This window comes from Lathyrus oleraceus, chromosome 3, assembly GCF_024323335.1.
Source record: "Lathyrus oleraceus cultivar Zhongwan6 chromosome 3, CAAS_Psat_ZW6_1.0, whole genome shotgun sequence".
Classification (NCBI taxonomy): domain Eukaryota; kingdom Viridiplantae; phylum Streptophyta; class Magnoliopsida; order Fabales; family Fabaceae; genus Lathyrus; species Lathyrus oleraceus.
The window spans coordinates 301,865,760-301,885,201 of record NC_066581.1 but is presented as its reverse complement, the minus strand read 5'-3'; the positions used below and the strand labels follow the sequence as shown (position 1 = coordinate 301,885,201).

The window sequence follows — 19,442 nt, the reverse complement described above, 5'->3', positions numbered from 1 at the left end:
TGTTTTGCTTTTCAATTGATTAAGTAATTTTTTGGAGAACATTCAACCCTCTATTCATAAGCATGGATCCTTGAACCAAGACATCTTCCAAAGGAAGGAAAAAATGCCAAGTTTCCACATAATACCATGAAAGGGGGAGACTTACAATCTCACTTACTAGAATATTATGCCTTTAGGGTCAAAATTTAGCGCCATGTTAAGCAATCGTAATTGGACTTATGTAGAAGTCACAACTATCTGAGATCGGGAAATAGAAATATTGGAGTTAATGCATGTTAGAGATACGGTATAATGAACCATACTCCTAAAATATACCACACACAAAAAGAAAAAGATCAAAGGATGGACTTATCTCATCCATACTTGTATTGGTTCATCTAACATAAAGTTTTTGATGAACCAATTAGCCTTAGGATATTGAGACTTCATTGGTCAATGAAAGGGATGAGAGAGAATTAGGATTGAAGATGAAGAGGGAGGGAGGGGAGATGAGAGAAACACAAATTGGTCATGGGAGGACTTTTATCAAATTAAAATCATTCATTCATTTTGGGAGATGAAATGTACATTTCATCAATCCCCTAAATCCAATGATTTTAATACAACAAAAGTCAAATCTACCTTGACCAAGGCCTAAACACATATTCAAACTTCACAAGTCAATAAAAATGGCTCAACACAATTTCTCTACAATTAATCAATTAAAAATGAAATTAAAATGCATTTAAATTGAATAATGTTTGGTCGAATATCTAAAACCTCTTCAAAATACCAAATAAATGGCCAAGAGATTTATCCTAGGTCAAACAAGGTTAAAGGACCTTAGACAAAAAAAATCATAATTTTTGAAAAGTCAGAAGTATTTTTAAACAATTAAAAATATGCACAAAAACAATTAAATCATGAAAAATATCAAAATTAATCCAACAAATAAGTTTAATTCAGAAAATGAAAGAGAAAAGTATTTGAATTTTTTTTTGTGAAAGTCCCATATTTTTTGGATTAAAAATGAAATTAATATGAAGTAATCAAAATAAAAGGATTAAATGGAAAAATCAAAAAATCAAAAAAACAAGGGCCATCTGATCTCCCTCATTAATTGAGGTGGCATATCAGATGACCAGGAGCGCGTATTCCACAAAGACCTTAGTCAAACGCGCTGCAGGCATGGTAATCAGATTGAACGCGTGAGATTAAAACAATTCAAACAGATCAGATGGCCTGGATTGATCCAGCGCATCACCGGAGCCCTAACTCAAGCCATCTTCTCCGGTGAGCACCATCGGTCTGGTCCAAGCTCAAATCAATGGAAAATGAAAATTGAATACACTAATTTGAAGGAAAAATGCCCAGGAGCACGAATTTGGCCTAAATTTTCTCCAATTCCAAGTATATAAAAAGATATAAGGATTTGAATTTTGAGGATCATGAACTGAGTTACTTCGCTTTGACCTCAAAGCAACTCAATCTTCTTGCCTATATTGATAGGACTTCAGACAACCAAAAATCAACTAGAATGGTGAAGAATTGAGGGAGAATCGAAGAGATGAAAATTCTGAAAATTCACCTTTAATGGAGCTTTAGATTGGCACGATCTTGCTTTCAATTATGCTTGGCCTTGCTTCAGATGCTTGTTGGAAGTGATTAGGATCAATGAAAGGTATGGACTCTTGGAGTTTCAATCTCAAAATAGATGGAGATTTGACACTTGACTTTCAAAGAAAATCTTCAAGCTTATCCTTCAATGGTGAGGGTTTGAGATCGCAGGTTCAAAGCTTGGGTATGAGGTCCTTAATTCTGAGCAAAAAGGGTCTTATTTATAGGCCATGAGATTGATTTCTACACACTTCCGAATTTGACAATTTTGTGAAATTCTCTTTGCATGCTTGCGTGGGCGTGTGATAGGCCCATCAAGTGATGCAATTAGGTCCAAAATTGAGTGTGAATCATGCTGAAACCATGTTACAAAGCCATGCGATCGTGTATGAAAAGTGGAAGTGGAAATCATCCAAATGGTTCTTCATGTTGCACCCATTCACAAGTCCTTCATCCTTTGGCCAAATGAGATGATCTTTGACTTTTTGGAAAGTTGAGATCAAGGGAAATAACTTTCATGTTGAACACTTTATCACTTTATCATTTTATGCTTGGATCATGATGAATTTTGAGGTGGAAGTTTGGGAAATCAAACATATTTAAAAAAATTCTATGTCCCAAGTCAAATGTTCACTTCTTCCACCTTGAATAACTTTTTCTATGGACTTCAAATGAGAAATGTTCCTTCATCAAAGTTGTAACTCTTTAAAACCTATTCAATTTGGTCATAAATTTGACCTAATTTGGATTTGTCATTAAGAAGTTATGCATTTTAGAAGTTGAGGAAAATCACTTGTTCAATGGTATTGACCCAAAATGACATATAATGTTTCCTCTTGGCACATGCATTTGAAAGTTGAATTTGAACTTCCTTCAAACATCAGAGTTGAATTATACATCTTGAATTTGATTATGGAATTTGAATGGATTTCATCTCATAAAAATTGAGCAAGTTATGGTCTTGGGAAGTTGACCTCCAAACTAGGGTTCAGACAAAATGACATATAATCTTTCACCATAAAAAAAAAGACTTTCCAAGCAAACCTAGCTCTTGACTTCAACATGAAAGTTTCTTGGAATTTCATTTTAAGTAACTTTTCTCTTGGAATCATTTTCATATGACAAAAATTGTAGGAGATCGGGTCTAGGGAATCCCAATTTTGACCAGTTGACTTTCTCTGCTCAACCACCATGAACTACCTTGCTAGCTTGACATTCTCTTGACTTTTGGGACTCATGGAGGATCATATATGTGTAAGATGATGTAATATGAAGTATCCTTTGAAATATTTGATCAATTATTGAAGAAACTTGTAGAAGAAGTCACACAAGATACCTAGATGAGTTAGGGTTTCCAAGGCAAACAAACTCCAAACTCTTGATGATTTCTTGATCAAAATAACATTTGGAGATCATGCGGATCCATATATGATGCTTAGAGCCAATGTGAATCAATTCTTGATTGTACTTCTTGCATTGAGGGTCTTAAACCCTATATATGAGCTTGATAGAGCATTGGTAAGCATACACACTACCTACAAAAGCAACAAACTATACATTGACATATTTTTGGTATTTTGGTTAGTAAATAATGAAGAACAAAGTATGGTACAATCAAATGTGCTTGGTGATCTCTCCCAATGTAAACCCAATGAATGGAGGGGTAAGGAGAATGACAAGGTGTGATCCCAATGTCAATGCATATGATGAAATAACATGAGGGATCTTAGGGCCAAAATTGGGATCTTACAGACTTTTTTAAAATTATTCAATACATATTATATTATTAATTTAATAGTAATTTTTATTTTATTAAATAATGAAATAATAATTAATTAAAAATGATTTAACATTTTTTAAAAAATTAATTAATTAGTTTTTCAATAAAAAAAGTTATTTGACTTAATTAAAAAAATATATTAATTGATTAAATTAAAATTACATTAGAATTAAAATGATTAATCAATTATAAATAAACATATATATCAAGTTTGCCAGGTCTTTGAAGGTGACTTTCAGTTCCACTTGGAGGAGGTGCTCCTTATTGTTTATCCTACATTGTATTTGTTGGGATGGTCCAGATGATGTCTCTACTTCATCTTCTGATAAAAGATAGTCCTTAAACTTGTTGAAGAAAGTGTTTGTGGCTGGTGCGCTCTTGAAATTTAAGTCATGGTTTTGTTGTTAGGGTGGATTTAGGGGTGAATGGTTGTGTTGGTTAAAACAAAAATTGTTATTGTGGTGTTTGAAAGTTGCAGTTTAATCGAGGTGTAGGTTGTGTTTATTAATATGGGTTAAGGCATTAGGGTAATGGTGATTGATGTTGAAAATAGGTTAAATTATTGGTGTTATTGTTGGGTGTTATAAATGTTTTGACATGTGTTAATGAACGATTGAGGTGTGTTGGTGTAATTGGGTTGTGTTGGTGTAATTGAGTTTTGTTGGGATATATGTATTAGTGATGGTTTGGTGTGTTAGAACTTTGAAGAAGATGGTCGTTCATGTGGGTAAAATAGTAATATATTTTGGAAGAGATGTGCAGTTGGAATCGATCTATACCATGTCATGCATTCACTACTTGGTTTACGTTTTGTTGTTATGATAAAGACGTCTGAGACATAATTGCGGTGGTCATTTGAAGTTTTACTTTTATAATTTTCTTTGATAAGACCACTTCTAAAGCGGGCGCCTTATGAATTATACAAAGGAAGAAAGCCAAATATTTCTCAATTACTTATTTTTGGATGTAAATGATTTTTCCTTAACAATGAGAAAGATAACCTCAAAAAACTTGACACATAAGCCAATAAAGGCATATTCGAAGGATATTACACTTCTAGAAAAACTTTTAGAGTCTTTAAAAAATAACTCTAACAACTGTAGAATCAATTCATATTACCTTTGATGAATTTAACCCTAAACCAGTAGAAGTATAAGTTGTCGATTGTGCAGGTATCTTGGAAAAAACAAATCTGGAGGAATATGATCAAGAACCGGATCAAGGAAAAATTGAAAACTAAGATAAAGAACCAGCTCAGGATCAAATCACATATACTTCATAATAACATCCAGATCTTTCGAAAGAATGAAGTTTAACAAGAGACCATCCTATCTAGAATGTTATTGGAGATATCTCTAAGGTAGTCACTACTCGAAGGTCCCTTAATAAGGTATGTAACTTTGTGGATTTTGTTTCACAAATTAAGCCAACAAAAATGAATAAATATCTTGTCGAAGAACATTGGTTTCCATTCAAGAAGAGTTAAATAGATTTGAACGAAACAACATTTGGGAACTAGTTCCCGAAGCTTTAGCTAATCTAGTGATTGATATCTGATGGGTCTTTCGCAACAAGCAAAACGAAGATGGCAATGATTTAAGAAATTAAGTCAGACTCTTGTGGAAAGATTAGAAGCCATACGAATGTTATTGGATTTCTTTTGCATCATGAATTTTAGATTATTTCAAATGGGTGTAAGAAACGCTTTTCTAAGTGGCTACATCCAATAAGAGGTGTGTGTTGATTAGCCTCCGGGTTTTATCGACCCTACCTTTCCAGATCATGTTTTCAAGATTAAGAAAGCTCTATATGGACTAAAACAAGCTCTTAGGGTTTGGTATGATCGTCTGAGAAAATTCTTTCTTGAAAACAAGTTCCAAAGAGGACAATTTTACAAAACTCTCTTTATCAAGAAAACCGAACATGACATATATTAGTTCAGTTCTACGTCGATGATATCGTTTTTTGTGCTACTAACAAATTCTTGTGCAAGGAATTTTATGAAATTATACAGAATGAGTTCGAAATGTCAATGATGAAAGAGTTTAAATATTTTCAAGGACTTAAAATCTATTAGACTCAAGAAGGAACTTTCATAAATCAATCAAAATATTGTAAAGAGTTGCTAAAAAAGTTTGATACAGAGAAGTCAAAAGTAATAGCAACCCCAATGTCAACTTCTTGCAACCTTGACAAGGATGAAAATTGAAAACCATTTGAAGAAAGCAAATATCGAGGTATGATAGACTCTCTTTTTAATCTAATTGTATCCCGTCTTGATATAATGTTTGTTATATGTGTGTGTGCACACTTTCAATAATCCCCAAAGGAATCACATCTTAGTATGGTCAAACGCATCATGAGATATCTCTCTGGAACACAACAAATGGATTTATGATACTCAAAGGGAGCGAGTTATGACTTAGTTGGGTATATTGATTCCGATTTTGCTGGGTATAAATTTGAAAGGAAAAGTACCAACGATACGTGTCACATATTTAGGAACTCGCTTGTATCATGGCATAGAAAGAAATAAGAAAGTGTCGCACTATCCATAACTAAGGCATAATACGTTGTTACGGGTAGCTGATGTGCTCAAATTATCTGGATGAAAGAAAACTCAATGATTACAGTATTAATCTTGGAGTTGTCCCGCTAAGATGCGACAACACTAGCGCCATAAACCTAAAAAAAACCTGATTCTTCACTCTCGGGATAAACACATTGAAGTTAGACATCATTTTATTAGGGATCATATTGAAAAAGGGAATGTATACGTGAATTTGTGACCTCATCTAATCAGCTTGCGTATATTTTTACTAAACATCTTTCTAAAGAAAACTTCTTTTTCATAAAAACTGAACTAAGAATCTTAAACAAACCATGCATGGATTAATATGCTTGTGTTTTTTTCTTAACTTGATGCCATGTGATCTATGTGCTTTGTTTTCCACCTTTTTTATTATGCCAAAGGGAGGAAGTATACTCTCTAATAAATTGAGGGGGAGTTGAACCACTCTTACCACCTCCCTGGGAGATGCATTGTCATAATCAAAAAGGGGGATAATGTGGATTTATGTGCTTGCATGTATAAATTTGATAATCCTGCAAAAAATCCTTTCTGACGTTTTGACGATAACAACATCAATGTCGGTTAAAGTAGGTGGTAATAACTTACAACTCTTTGATGATGGCGATCCAACGGAAAACACATCTCAAGCCTCATCAAGAAAAGAGACTCAATATTCTATTGAAGTTCTTATATGATCTAAGTATCTGGAAAAGAGTCTTGGAAGCCTCAGAGTTATGAAAGAGAGGAAGTGTGAAAGCTTGTCGGATCGTGTATGTCTGAGTGAGCAGAATTTTGTAAAAGTAAAGAAGTAACTCCTAAGTACTAAGTCAACTCACAAACACACTTAAAAGTCTTTTAAAAATATTTTATCTCTTAAAAATGTTATAAGGTTGAGCCAAGTGATTAAGAAACTGACTACTCTCTTTTAAAAAGATTTTTTGAACTACCCAATAAATTGGGGCCTTAAGCCAATCAATTGGAAATAGTTTTTAAACTATCCAAACGATTGAGCATTAAGACAATCGATTGGAGATGACCTAAACGATTAGCCAAACTATTTAAACAAGATATTAATGACTTGTAACAACTCTCTATCCAATATTTCCATATTGGGTAAAGGTAATTGGTTAAATTTTGTCATTCAATCAATCGGGACAAGATGCCAATCAATTGGGACTTTAATTTTTCCCATAGAGTTTTTCCTTTTTTTTTTGGATTTTTCTTCTCCTATATAAAGGAGTGTTGCCTCCTCTTCATTTGACGCCATTTTCCAAAACTTTGCATTTTCTTTAAAAAATCTCATTTTAGTTGAGGATAAGCCTTCAAAATCTCAAGATCAAATTGTATTAAGGTTTGTGAGCATAACCTTTAAAAACTCAAAGTTTATAGTCAGAATCTTAAGAAGATTTCTTGGAGACAGAAGTATGCCAACGTTCGGTCAAACCTAGATAAAGTTTTGGTGGAATCTCTCTAACCTTTACTCTCCTTAATTTCTGCTATTTATTTTACTCTCTTTATTTTGCTGCTATTTACTCTATACTTAATACATCACTAACACAATTTCGAGTGTAATTGAGAAAATAACAAAAATAATTGCGAATTTAAATATCACCTCTCTTCCCCTCTTATGCTTGAAGTCACTTATCCAACAAAAATTTATATTGTCTTCAAACAAATTAAAACTCAGAGAAGGAACCGATAATACTAAAGAAAACTTGCTACGAAACAACCACTTGGTGCAAAATTCTTGAATTTGAAAGGTGGAAGTAAAGATCGAGTGAAGACCTTGCAGATATCATTTTCAGACGTTGTATATATTCGAAGAGAAGATTTAGATTGAAGATTGTTTTAATTCACCATTATCTTGAATCTTGTGATTGTCTTAAAAAAAACTCTATAAAAATTGTCAAATATAGTGGAAGACTAAATTTTTTTAATGAAAAATCATTGGAGAGTGGAGTAGATACAAAGTTAGAATGAATGTGTTAAACCACTCTATATACGGCTTTGTGTGTGCGTGCGCGTGCGCGCGTGTGAAAAGTTCATGGTTTTAGGTTTTAACACATTCATAGTGAATTCTTGTATAAAAGTTATGTATGTGCTAGATCAAGATTCTGAACAATCTTACTTGTGATTAAATCTGAAAACAGTAATAATAGATTTCTTAATCAATTGAATATCTTTGATTTACACATCTCATGTAAAATGAATTTAAATAAATTGAAGTGTTGATTGCTTTAGTATTCTCATCATTCGTTCATCTTATTTCTAGTTAAAACGTATACGAAAATCACTCCAATAATATATATTGTACGAAAGTGTTGATTTTGATTAAAGCATTGATTGCTTTTTAAAAACAGTCTATTTAATCTCCTTTTAAACGATTCGAGTTCATATTCTCCTCCAATAATAATTATCATAATATATTCATAATTCATTTTATTGTATTACTAATAATTCATTTTATTGTATTACTAATAATTCATTTTATTGTGTTACTAAATCCACCCGTAAATAATCTCATTTGAATGAATCATAAGTCCATTCAAAATCAATCTTCAGTAACATACCATTGTCCCTCTTCCTTCTTGTCAAATCAAGAACTTCGTTAAGAACAAACAAGTAAGCAAGACTTTGAGCGCTTTGGTAAAGACAGCGTTTTGACACTTCGAAATCAAGATCCCTAATACCTTGTTCAACCTTGAAGCGAAGACCTTAGAAAACACCTTATATAAGCAATCAATCAAAGATATTGGCTTACATTCATTTAAAAACTAGATGCTCGAATTATGAAATTTAAGCAAAACTTTGGGGAATTCTCCTAAAATCCTTCTCTTGAAAATTCCCACAGTTTGTGTTTTCCATCAATCGAGCTAGAAGGCTAGACATTAACAACATACACAAATCATTATCTTTCCTTCCCCCACATACCTAAAAACATTTCCCAAGAGAATGTAAATTGAACATCCACAAAGCCAGAGTTCCAAATACGTAAGAATAGAATGCCACCAAGAATCAACAAGAGTATCAAACTAGTATTTTAGGTTTTATACTCTGGTAAGTTTGTAGTTTGGCTGCCCAAATACTAGTTTACAAATATCAAACTTACCAGAATCAACAAGAGTACTAAATAGACAAGTGAAGCATGATAAACTCACCAACAAGAACTTTCGTTTAACCCAAAAAAGTGTAATGTTGTCTTCCTGATTTTTCAGAAATAACCCAAAAGAATGATCTTGTCTTACTCTTTTTATTTCCTGCACCTAACTTCTATCATCTTAAAGATTGTCTGCCAACTTTAATAATTCCTTAATTTTGCATAATATTAAAAATATTAAAAATTTAGCAGTAAAGTGAGAATCTTAAGTTGTTGTTCCAACAATCTCATGTTTTGTTATGATATATATGCAAGATCTACCTTTGGTTTATTTATCAATTGACCACTTTCAAGAAAACAGATATAATCCAACATTACACTAATTAATACAATTCAAATTTAGATTTTTGTATGATAAAATCTAAATAATATTACATGGCTCATAAATGAATACATTGAAATTTTTGTAACCTAAGACTACCCCTGCAGTGCACGGCACAGGTCAAATGTAAGTACAAGAAATAATGAAAGCAAATACACTTAGGGAATGTAAAGTGGACAAAATTGTTTTTTTTTGTTTTGTTTATATAGCTGTTGGATAACATTTTGTCATCAAACGAAAACAAACCTTGCGCAAACTATAAATCCAGAGAACTAGAAGGAATCATTCTACTTGATTCTCAGCTATGAATAATTTACATCATGAAGAATAATAGAATCTTGAAACAAACAATTTCACTGTCTATATGAGTTATACTGCCTTTGCTCATGCATAACTCTTCGTACTGCCCACCAATAACACAGTGGGAAAAACCTCAACACCAATTAGCTATCTTGAAAACTGTGAGGGTACTCAGATTTCTTAATGCTTTTTGCCGGAAATGCTATGAAGTTTCCAGGTTCCTTATTGAGTGATTAATTTTATAACAGGTGTGTTAACCTCATCAACCCTATAGGCTATTGCCTCTTCCACAAAACCGCATCGAAAAATTATATCGAAAAATTGAGCACCCATAGCACAGACATCTTTTTGTTGCTTCTTAAAAGCTCTCCCGTAATTTTCTATGAATTTACATTGCACTCACTCAAGAGCTGATTCTCTTTGTTCAGAAACTTCTTCCAATAGCTCTTGTAGTTTGGAATTCCCAGATCAAGCCATGGTTTCATTTTCCCATTGTAGTGTAGTACTGGAGCTGTTTTAATGGAGTTAGTGTCAATTTTGTAATCGTAGCCCAATCCAGACCGCACCCACGACTCATTGAGTGGATATATTTTATTCTCAAATGCGAGCAAGCTTGCAGGCCATGTTGCAGCTATATTGAATCCTTTTTGTACACTCAACTATATAAGGAAATAAATAACATCATAAGGTAAATAACACAATACTTAACAAACCACATCATGCAATCATTAAAAATAACATAATTCTTTAGGTAATTTTATATTTGCTATGCTATATGACCCACCTAATGTAAAGGCTACTTCTAACCTTTCACAAAAAATTCCTAATAAGAAAAAACAGAAAGAAACCGACAGGGGATCCCCAATTCCCATACACAAATAAACTGTCTCCATCGCTGCTATTTATAACTAGTAACTAGTGTTAAATCAGGCTGGCCTAGTGCATTTGAGCAAGAATTTAATTGTGTCGAGCTCTAAGTCCTATTGGACTGTGTTCCTTTTTTTATTCTTATAACTAGAGTTCAAAATAATTTCCAAATAAATTATTTAATTAACTTGTTTTGAAAGATTTCGAAGTAAAAGATGCTTGTTTTAAAACGATATTTCACTTCAAAATGATAGATTACAGTTTCATTGGATTTGCAAATTCATTTTTTATTTTCACTCTGATGTGCAAAAAAATCACCTTTTTTTTCAAAGTGATGTAATAAATAGTGAAAACAACAACAAAAAAAATGTTTTCACTGTTTTCTTTACGTATTACTTTCAGTACTGCTATATCCAATAATAGTACCATTTTCCAAAAATATTGTAATGCGGAGATATAGGGATTTTAGCCACTAACCTCTTTTATCAACCTTTTGTAAGTTTGAGTCAGACCAAGCTTTCTCCACTTCACTAGGTCAATTATGTTTAACCCTGACATCCAAGCACAGGAATTATGACTGAAACCTTTCTTGCCCAAATAACTCTTCAGCTGACCTAACCTTACCGAGCAGAATTGCACTGCGCCATTAACTTTTTCACCCATGTCTAGGTTCCAAAGGGCTGACAAGTCTTGCTGAATAACAACGTCGTCGTCCAGAACGACAACTTTTTTCAATTTGCTGAATATATCAGGAAGTAAATAATGTGAATGAGAAAAAATTGAAACATATTCTGTTCTAAACTGGCCCATGGATGGATTATCATAACTGCGAAATGAAACACGGAACTCTTCAGGCAAGGACAGTTGTGATGGATTGTCTTTTAGTTTATCCATCTCAAGATGCTCAACATTTAACACTTGAACAGCAGCTTCCCTGTAATTGTTCCTTTTGAACCAAAGCTTCATTGCATAATAATTTTGTCCGTCAGACAACACATGAAAAACCTGATTCCGACTTACCTGAAATATTATGCAGCAACAAGTGAAATTATTAGAATTGCTTCTACAATTCAACCTCTATCAATTCACTAGTGCATGATTAGAAGCAAAGCATACTTTTGCATGAGTTACAGTGGAGTTAATAACCACAGACGCAGCAAGCACATTATTAGAGAAAATAACATAATGGCGCAATGAAGAATCTTCAAATTTTTCTGAACCGGCCTCTTTTTCATCATGGGAAGATTTGAAATACTCAACAGTTAGTTTCAGTGCCAGACAGTGAAAACTCTTTGGCATTGTCAGAACATTGAGTTTATATAGGAATGCACTCTGTTTCCTGTGGAAATCAGCTTCATCCTCGGTCAGATCATATATTTGTCTCAATTTCTTATCAACATTGTCGCAAACCACGGGGACTGATTTAGCTTTGGCTATTGCAACTTGCATCTTCTCTGATTTAGTCTCAACCCTATAAAATGATTTTGAATACCTTGTAAAATTTCTTGTAAACTTTAGTAACTCAAATGAGAATAAGTGATTTTGCATGAGGGGGTAATGTTAAAAGCATTCCCGGGCTAACACCTAGCATCCTAAGGTTTTGATTGTTGGTTTATGAGCCATGGCATGCCTTAAAGTCAAGGTTCGCATGGCAATAGCATTGAGTTTGAGGTCAATCAACATAATGGATATCTTACACCCCAAGATAGAACAAAGTTAAGATTAGAAAGAAAAATAAGGTCATGCTTTGCAGTATAACGTATTAGCCCAAAAATTGTCTACGGAACCATAAATGGTGCTAAAAACAAATAGTAACTAAATAGAAGTTAAAGACATAATATATAGAAGCTAATAAAACTACAGACCACTTTAGTTGTTTTAGGAAATTAATTAATTAAACTGCACTAAGGACTCTAATGTCTGAAAACATAACAAAAACATTTAGATCCAAGAAAACTGAAAATCAACATTTTTACGAGACTACTTGATTGAAGGTGAACCATGTTCACAAAAAAATCATCAGATGCCAATAACTTCTCAAGTAGAAAGCAACTAAAACAACTAAGCTAGGGGACAAAAGAAATATCAAATGATATCAGCTTACAGTGGGGGGAGATCAGCGTCTGTAGAAGATTCACTAAGCACATGCTCCAGCTCTTGTATACTCTGTTTTAGTTCACGAGACAGTTTGTCTTGTGCTGGGAGTTTTGCAATGCTAGGATAATAAGATCTAGCCACAAATAGTTGGTCTTTCAATTTCTTAACCATGGCATCTTTCATAACTTCTCTATGTTTTTGTTGCCACAGACAATAACTACCATATGTGAGCTCGCACGACTTTCCATTATCATCAGAAGAATTTGTCTTAGGGTCGGTGACTTGTTCAATGCGAGCAACTTTAGGATTCTGTTACAGAATTTAAATATGTTCAAGTAGCTACTAGAACAATAATATATAAAATAGATTTTAAAGGAGTCTGCTGGAAAGTACAAAGTTATAAAACTTGTGTTATAACACTGAGACTGAGTGTTATTTGGCTGTTTTTAAATCTCTATGTTTTTCTGCAAGCTAGCTAACTATTTAAGTGGAGTGGTAAGAGTTTCATTTCGATGTTAGTACATAGTGCGCTGTGAACATTATAGTATGAGGATAAAGATTATACTAGTTATAGAAGATTAATAGTCAACAAGTGACAATGATATATTCGTACATTAGAAATTGGGGGTGGTTGCAGAGCAGATTTAGGCGGCGCCTTGACACCTGAAAATTGTTTAAAATTAGAACCAAACAAAAAAAGGAAATGATTTCCAAGAAGGTTTTCATGAGGACATATGATATTGAATCGATAGAAGCACACCTCTATGTTTTTCTTCATTGGCACCCTTACTGATGGTGCCATTCTTGTCTCCTCGAGCATATTTCTTCATGACATCCTGAAATGCAAAATTATTATTGATATATGATAACTAATAGTATTGCCTCATATATTCTAGATGGCATATGATGCAGTGTTGCCAGCCCCTTCAGTTCCATGTGTATTGTATAAGGAAGGAGGATTCTTATTTAATTTAATCCTGTGAATCTTATAATTTAATTCAAATCTGGTGCACACAAGTGCGTCAAATTTTGCAATGTAAGGATAGAACCAATTTAAGGATAGACAATTATTTTGCGGGATTGAGAAGTTTATGCAGTCCATGGAGTGTTTAGTCAGATAGGATAGGGTTACCTTGATACCTCTCAAGTCTCAACTAGGGGATAGGAATGAGTACATGGCTTTCTTCTAATGCCTGTTTTAAAAATAGCCCCCATTTCAAACATACTTTGAGAATTGAGATTGGGCAGCTTTTGATGTATCATTTTTTTTATATATTTATATTCCACTGTTCTCTAATGTTCCTTCTTTTTTTCTTCTTTTTTTTTGTTCTGGAGGAATCAGTGTTCTCCTGTTAATGTGTTTTACCCAAATTTTTCCAACAAATTCATTTTTACTTTAATAAAACCAAAAAACTATGCAACTCGAAAGGATGAGATCTTAGGTTGACACGAAACCCAAAAACCTTATATTGATGACAATTACAGAAACACTGCATACATGGAGTTTTCCTTTCGATTACATTAGGCAGGAATAAACAGGCGAGACAATCGGTTATTTATATCTAGATAGAGTTTTTATCATACAAATTTCTAAATAAAGAAGTATAAAAATTAACCACCAGAGTATTATGCAGAGAACCTTGGGAAGAGTTGGTTCAAACTTAGTGATCAGATCCTTCACATGACTTGACTTTTCTCCCTGCGGAAGAAATTTACACAAAAAAAAAGACATCACTCGTGGATTTGGGATTTCTGTTTTTGAATGTTTGGTTTATTCATCAAGCATGTGTTCCTCTATTACTGGTAACCTAATAAAAGGTTTGATTGTTTACCCATTTTCTTGGCTTTGAGAATATCCATCAAACTTGTGCATGACAATTGAAAATTTGAAATTATTCACACATTTGACTACTTAAAAATTGACAATTTGTATAAGTAACGGTACCTCTTAACTACAATTAAAACAGTGAGGTTACCATGACAAACAACATCCCGCAGAAGATTGCTAGAAGAAAAAGAAGGCTTATTTAAAATAGCTTGGGACTAAACCACCATACCTTAGACGGATTCTTGGTGCGGCCAATATCGTGTCTATCATAACTTTCGAGAACTTTATGACTCTGATTTGGAAAATGACAAGAGAAAGTGAGAAATAAAACTACAAATTCAACATGATAATACTAAATTAAGCTGGAAAAATTGTCACAGATTCACAGATGCATTTGAAGTGAATATTTACCGAAGGAGTACTTCTCTGTTCATATATATATCCTGCAAAAACACAATGACAAATGGAGACAAACTGTAAGAAAATTTTTTTTTTACACAAAATAAATAAATAAAGTGCAATGCTATTTAGCCCAACACTATCATCACAAAAACATTACCAATAAAGAACAGCCAATCATAAGAGTATTTGGCAGAATACAGGGAAGTTGCTCAATGAAATGCAAAGTTCCAAAATTCTGTTATAACTACCGGCATTTTTCATAAATAAATTTTGCACAATATACTTTGTGAGAGAAGGAAATTCAACTCAAAAACGGAACTGCATTTCTCCTAATAAACACACATGAGTTTAATGGACATGCACGGACAGTCTAAAATAGTTTTACACTAACGTCCAATAAGAAACCACCAGTCTCTCATGTAAGTAATTTATAAATATCTTCACGATTTGACGGAATACACTACAAATGCACAATTGTAAACATGAGTATCAGCAATCATTAATAAATAAAAATATCAGAAAACAGACATTTATGACAGAATTAAATTGGATTAAATTAAATTATATAATTAATCCATTAGAAGCAAACGTGCATTGAACTTTTCGCCATTAAATTAAAAACAGGAAACATACGAAAGTGAAGGGATGCGTTATTCACATTGATAACACTACACGCAGATCTTTAAGAAGCGGCAAAATTAAACTATACACACTGAAAGTAATATCAGCTTAAAGTGATATGATTAACGAAAACGAAGGAAAAAGATTAAACACTGGATCTAGAGCGTATAATCATTGAGAACGATGCGTAGCATAATTAGGAATGAAAAATAGGTGTGATGGATGTGGATCTGTTCCGTGTGGAGAATGTGATTCAAAAGAAGAAAGTGAAATTGAATTGAGAATTGGAGAATGATAGATCTCAGTGATTTAGAGCGAGATCAAGTACCGGAAGAGTGAAAACCGTTGTGGAGACCGAGCAAGAAGACGAGAGGGACGAGCATGGAGAGAATGACGAGACCGAGAACCGCAATTACGAAACCTCGCCACCGTCGTTTTGCGGGGACGCCGTAAGATGGAACCGCGCCCAAACCACCGCTCTTCATCGTTTTTTCTTCCGATTTCTTCAATTTCTCTCTTTCTCTATTTATCTTTCTCTTTTTCTCACTTTACTAGTTTGTGTTTTGTACTTTTTCTGTTTTTTGTTTTTATTTTATTTTTTTTGTTTGAAGATAATAACACTTGTTTGAAAATAATTATAATAATAATAAAATAAAAAGTTATATTTTGTAATAACTGGACTCTATTTCAATCAACCGCCGACTGAGGAAGTTAGTTTAGCTTGATCTGCCAACAATGGAAATAAATTGGATCTGGTCTGGTGGTACAAATGCATTATTATCGACTCCTCTCATGCGCTCAAATCAGGGTGTTTAATATGCTTTTTTAAAAAATAAGAAACTTAACCGTAAAAACTAAGCTAAGGATTAAAATTAATTGTATTTTATTTATTTATTTATTTATCTTTTATTCAAATTCTAAAATAGGAATATTTTTTTGGTTTAATATATATTTTAATTCTTTAACTTAATTTAATATTCGGTTTTAGTCATTTAATTAAAAAATGTGGTGACGCGGATGTACAACCTTAATATTTGTACTATAAAGAAAGATTTTCATTTAAGTTTTTCAGAAGGCGGACAACGTTAATCTGATAAACTTAAGTAGAAATCATATTTTATAGTATAAATGTTGAGTCGCATTTGAATCTTGAGTCTCGATGTACATCCACGTCACCATAACTTAACATTTTTCTGGTCATAATTTGACGAAAGAGACCAAATAAAATAACGAAAGTGAAGTTAATGAACTAACTTGTAATGTTTTATAGTTAAGGGACTAAAGCGAAATATTAAATTAAGTTAAAAAAACTTTGGGATTAAATATACCTATATTTTTTTATAGACACAATGTGTTCACTTTTATCTCTCCATTTTATATTTTTTCAACGACTATTGTAATGGTATGAGTCTAAGATTATGTTTGGATATTATAAAATAAACTGAGTGGAATAGAGCACATCAGAGTGAAATGAAGCGGAATGGAGTGAAGCGAAACAAAGATATCATTCTTTTGTTTGGAAATTTTATAATTGAATAAGATAAGTTGTTCATTTCGTCCAAATAAAATGGGAAAGATTATGGTGGTAAGTGATGGAATGGAATAGAATACATATCACTCCATTACGATCTCTGCTCCTTTCAATTTTAAATAATTTAAATAATAAAATTTCATCACATTACATCTCATTCCGCTCTACTCCATTTGATTTCATCAATCCAAACAAAGTCAAAAGGCTCAATTCAAATAGTAATTGGGCTAATAAATACATATCAACATAACATGCTTAAATATTTAGCTTGCTCTTCCCTTAGTGGTGAAAAACCACTTTTAGGAAATCCATAAATATCTTTAAAATAGTATGAAAGTTTATTTCTAGACGCCTTTATACACACCAAAATAATACGTAAGTGAGAAACTCCCATTTTGCCAAAGGATTGATGGAAGGGTGGGCACAAAAGTTAACTTCCTGACTAATCCCTAGATACATTTTAAACTTATGATAGTGTGTTTATTTCACAACTCACTGGAGAATTTGGATGTTAGGTTCTTGATTAATCCTCGGGACAGTGAGTTTCCCTCCTAGGTAATAAGTATGATATAAATTTGACATATTTTAATGAATCTTGTATTTTAAGTCATTTATACAAAGTATACATAGTTGTTTAAATAGTGAGATGTCTTTGGGGCCTCTTGGGAAAAAAATCAGGAACAACAACAACAGGTTCAACAGGTTAGACTTATGGGGTTTATCGGGTAGCAAGAGAGGACACGTGCCTCCAATAAGAAGATGTCGGAGACATGTGAACTCGGGAAGACGATGCTTCAGGGTCAAATGAAGTGGTGCCAAGGATGCATGTTGGTGTAAGTTATGAATAAGCCTAAGAGGTGGGTGAATTAGGACTTTTAAAACCTTTTTCCTATTTTGATGGATAATGGTTCTTTCTTTTCTGATTTGGTTAGACGAAGAAAGCAGTAAAGTGCATAAAATAAAGAACACCGAAAATTATCCAGGTTTCCCTCACAATCCGAGAGTACTCCCGTCCCCTTACAACATGTAAGAGATTTTATTATAGTTAGATCTTCCTAAACAAACCTCTAATCAAGTTATCAAGAACAATCCTCTTGAAACTTATTTCACAAGAAAAGAAAATAATCCTCCCTTTTCTTGAACCTTATCTCCAACAATCCTGGATGATAAGTAACCACACCTAATATCAAACAATCCTTGATACTTAGGAATTTACAATAATAATTTGTATAAGAAGTAAGTTTGTATAATGGACAAGATTTAATTAAATGATAAAAATCTTCATCTCTTTCAAAATATGAAGATTCAAGAACAAATGCTCTCTAAGTGCTCAAAGATACTTTGTTGAATATGATATGAAATTGTATTTCAAAAAGTATCTTAGTGTAAAGGTTTTGTTGGAAATTATACAGAGAGATTTTATGCTTAATTTGAAAGAGGTGTAGCGGTAAATTCATGACCATCAAGCTATGGATAAGCTTAACATCGATAAAATCAGAGTCGCCACCGTGCTTTTATTGTTTCCAAAGGAAAAGGGAAAAGTACGAACAAAACCCAAAGATAAGAAGTTTTCAAATCAAAACTAATAAAATGCCAAAGATTACAGGTAAGGGGGTTGGTTACACAGAGGGAAGGTGTTAGCACTCAAAGTGTCTTAGGTATTCCTAGGGAGCCCTTTTTTATGTGTGTATGTGTTTTTGGTATAAAAGATGTTTGATAAAATAGAGTGTGGGGATGAGGAAAAAATTCATTGATTATATTTTTGTGTTTGACAAAATCTTAGGTCTTGTGCCTACGTACCAACATAAAAATGAGGGATTAAAACCTCTAGTCCGTGGTAAAAATTTCAAAGTTGGTGAATTACTTTTAACAAAAGTTTAAATGAAAAGGCACCAAGGGGCCAAACATTTGAATGGGGTTGTTAGTTCTTTTTGTCTTTTTGAAATTTTAAGTCAATATGATTAAGTTTATTTATAAATTTGATTTAAGAAAGAGTTTGAAAATTCATTGGCATGAGGCCAAAGTTTCTAGTCATTAAAATAAAGTCTAAGTTTAAAATCACAGGCAAAAAATAGTTTTTGAAAAAGGGGAGAGATTTTGAAATTTAAGAAGTGGGAGGAGATGAAGAGGTTATCCTAAGCATAGATTTAAAAGTTAAGAGTTGAAAAGACCTGACCAATGGGATGCAATCCAGCAGACAAGAATGTCATATAGAAACTCATTTTCCTTTGGACTTTAGCAAGCAACAAGCAATAAGTAATAAGCAATATTCAGACATCATGGAGATCAAGGCATCAAATAAATACATCCACGTCCAAGCAAGCAATTCCAAAAGTTAGTAGTCTTCATTGTCTTCCCATGTATCAGAT

The 19,442-nt window shown here is 33.0% G+C and overlaps 1 protein-coding gene across 3 annotated transcripts; it reads right to left on the bottom strand.

The window, feature by feature from the left end:
- Positions 1–9,595: 9,595 nt before the first annotated feature.
- LOC127127238 (probable galacturonosyltransferase 7) lies at positions 9,596–16,139 on the bottom strand. 3 transcript variants are annotated; one of them, XM_051056369.1, is made up of 10 exons: positions 15,871–16,139; positions 14,931–14,962; positions 14,749–14,811; positions 14,331–14,390; positions 13,452–13,527; positions 13,305–13,354; positions 12,699–13,000; positions 11,711–12,065; positions 11,072–11,614; positions 9,596–10,386 (listed from the first exon to the last, which is right to left on the bottom strand). In XM_051056369.1, the coding sequence occupies exons 1-10, from the start codon at positions 16,025–16,027 to the stop codon at positions 10,108–10,110; spliced, it is 1,917 nt and encodes a 638-aa protein (XP_050912326.1). In that variant the 5' UTR covers positions 16,028–16,139; the 3' UTR covers positions 9,596–10,107. The 3 variants fall into 3 exon arrangements, with proteins under 3 accessions (XP_050912326.1, XP_050912327.1, XP_050912328.1); XM_051056370.1 differs by lacking the exon at positions 14,331–14,390 and having other exon boundaries at positions 15,871–16,138; XM_051056371.1 differs by lacking the exon at positions 15,871–16,139 and having other exon boundaries at positions 14,311–14,390; positions 14,931–14,968.
- Positions 16,140–19,442: the final 3,303 nt, after the last annotated feature.